The sequence below is a fragment of the Penaeus japonicus genome, unplaced genomic scaffold (genome assembly GCF_977035675.1).
Source record: "Penaeus japonicus unplaced genomic scaffold, GWHDUDI00000001_assembly GWHDUDI00000004, whole genome shotgun sequence".
NCBI classification, from domain to species: Eukaryota; Metazoa; Arthropoda; class Malacostraca; order Decapoda; family Penaeidae; genus Penaeus; species Penaeus japonicus.
In genome coordinates, this window is record NW_028234406.1 from 20,284,765 (window position 1) to 20,287,264 (window position 2,500).

At 46.9% G+C, this 2,500-nt stretch overlaps 1 protein-coding gene across 3 annotated transcripts in view; it reads left to right on the forward strand.

Annotated features, from left to right (window-relative positions):
• The window catches only part of LOC122257075 (uncharacterized), a 42,248-nt gene that overhangs the window by 31,010 nt on the left and 8,738 nt on the right, over nt 1–2,500 (forward strand). Inside the window, exons 1-2 of one of the 3 annotated variants that reach the window (XM_043022137.2) lie at nt 706–747; nt 1,768–2,253. The exons of 1 other annotated variant lie outside the window; for it this stretch is intronic. In XM_043022137.2, coding sequence (XP_042878071.1) covers nt 2,199–2,253 — 55 coding nt within the window. In that variant the 5' untranslated portion in view covers nt 706–747; nt 1,768–2,198. Of the gene's footprint in view, nt 1–688; nt 2,254–2,500 lie in introns of those variants that run through there. One more of the 3 variants, XM_043022135.2, reaches the window with a different exon arrangement.

The following is a 2,500-nucleotide window of genomic DNA, read 5'->3' on the forward strand; positions in this document are numbered from 1 at the left end:
CACACACACACACACACACACACACACACACACACACACACACACACACACACACACACACACACACACACACACACAGACATACATTCTCTCTCTCTTTCTCTCTCTCTCGCTCTCTCTTTGTATTGTTGCTATTACAGATGCCTTACAATGGTAATCTGTTCCTATTGCCATCTCGAAGTCCTGTTTAATTTACTTTTGCAAACATCAGGTCAGGCATCCGGGAAGTCAAGTCAACGTTGCCTACTTCTCGAACAACCTTCTTACTCTCGCTCTCTCGCGGGGCTATGTAGTCCTGCCGTACCTAACGTCGGGTGAACATGCCTGGGGCTAAAGCAGAGGGTGTCAGACCGTCTCCTGCGACCACTGAGGTTCGGGCATTGGTTGTGAATGTATTTCACCATGATGAGTAAAAGTCTTCTGGGTCGTAAGTCCAGTTTGCTTTACCTTGAGACCTGGATCATTTTCGAACGATGTTGATAAAAAGCGTGGTATGGATACCTGTTACATTCGAACGTTGCGTGGGTAGGGTTAAAGGGGGAGGGAGAAGGTAGGAGAAGTAGGGAGAGAGGGAGGTAGAGAGAGAGAGAGAGAGAGCGAGAGAGGGAGGGTAGGAGGGGGTATGATTGGGCAGGAGGATCCGCAACGTGCTGGGTTAGTCGGAGTTCTGCGGCCTTGTGTCAGTCGCGTCCGTGTGAGCTGCGGTCATCGTGCGCGTTCTCGTCATGTTGTACTGTATTTCGAACGGTGACGTGTAGCGAAATTATCTTTTCGGTTGTTTAGGAAGATTAAGAGAAAAAGAAACATTCCTTTGCTCGTGACGGTAACGAAAGCTGATTTAGTACGTTTGAAAATTCAACCCAGTTACGCAGGAAGCAGTGTGGTGAAAGAACAAGAGCCATCTGTCGCAGCAGGTGGTTGCATAGGCTGTTTTCCGTCCGCAACAATGATTGCCAAAAACGTTAAAGTGTCTGGGGATGATGTGCAAACGATAGAATTAAATGATGTATTGTGAGACCGTAATTTCATGCCTGGCGACAGGAAAGGAACGTTGTTGTCACGCTAGTGTTTGCAACCACCAGCTGAATAGGTATTATTAGATGTGCCATGTTTGTATACACAAATGTCTACAGGAAGTGTTGTTTCATTGCGCAAGAAGGGCCTGTGAGACTTCCTCGCGCTAAATTTGTGGTCGGATGTACGCTGCCTGTGCGACAGCTCTAACAGTACGCAACGGAGTTTGTTGGCATCCGCTACAACCAAAACACGACTGACCGCGTGACACCGCCAACACGCCCACGCCCTCGAACCGTCACTGGCAGGCTGTTTGGGCGGGACAGTGAAGACTGGGGTAAAAAGGGAAGAGTTTGGCATGGGCGAAGTGAGGACCAATAACAAGGAAGGGCGCCAAACAGCTGTGACGGCGGCACGTGCTCCGTGTTTGTTGATGTCGCGCAGAACAGTACGGGTCCGGTCCCGCCGCGGTCAGAAGGCGTCCCAAGGAGTTCAGTGACAATTGTGCGGCTGAATAGCTCCACTCTGACATTTTTTATAGTTTTAATGTTTAATACGAAGTGAACTGCGTTTGATAGAACATGCTTGTGGATGACCTTCGGTGAGAAAAGGGTTTGCCGTAATAGTTACTATGTGTTCATACCGTGGTGTTGATAAGTGTCAGGTTGATTATAATTAGGATCATGAAAAATAACTAAAGGGAAAGAAAGTAAAACAGCCAAATTTACATTACATACTGTAACTGCCCAACAGCTGATGTTGAACTACCAGTTCAACATTGCACAAACACTCCATAGTGACAATTTTCCCCGACATTACATATGCGGTACACGTCATGTTACTTTCTGGTCCTGGAAAGCTGTTCTCAAAGGTTTGATAATTCAATAGAAAATGCTGTCTACCACCTAAAAGAAACATTTATATCCACCAACCACAGTGGTACCTTTGAGAAAACCAGTTAAGAGCATCAGACACAGGAGCCGATCTGATCAAAGTGGTTGGGAAAGGCACAAGGCCCGAGGCTGAGCGACCCAGCCACTAATCCCTACTGGGCAGAAGAAAGGGGACCCAGTTCCTCGCCTTAGACGGCTGCAGGGAGGCCAACGCCGCCAGTGTTGTAGTTCGTAGTTCCTAGCGGTTCTGCCAATTGTGTATCTCGTCAAGTACAGACAAATATTTCAACAATGGCTCGTGCAGAATCTCCAGACGTGATGCAACTGTTCCTCAAATATCTAGAAGGTACGTGTGAGGGCAGGACACCTGAAGACGTTAGTGTGGAGACCTACGGTTATCATGGAGAGGTTTTCATTGCATGAATTTTACTTACTTTATTATATTTTTGAAAAATCACGTCGTCTTGGGTTTATCAACAGTACGCAACCATAAGGCCTTCTATATGCACATTCAAAGCAGCAACTCTACTGCAGCATCGTTATGCATAGGATTTCAGAGTCATGATACTGTTACGTGGTCATGCAGGTATTAT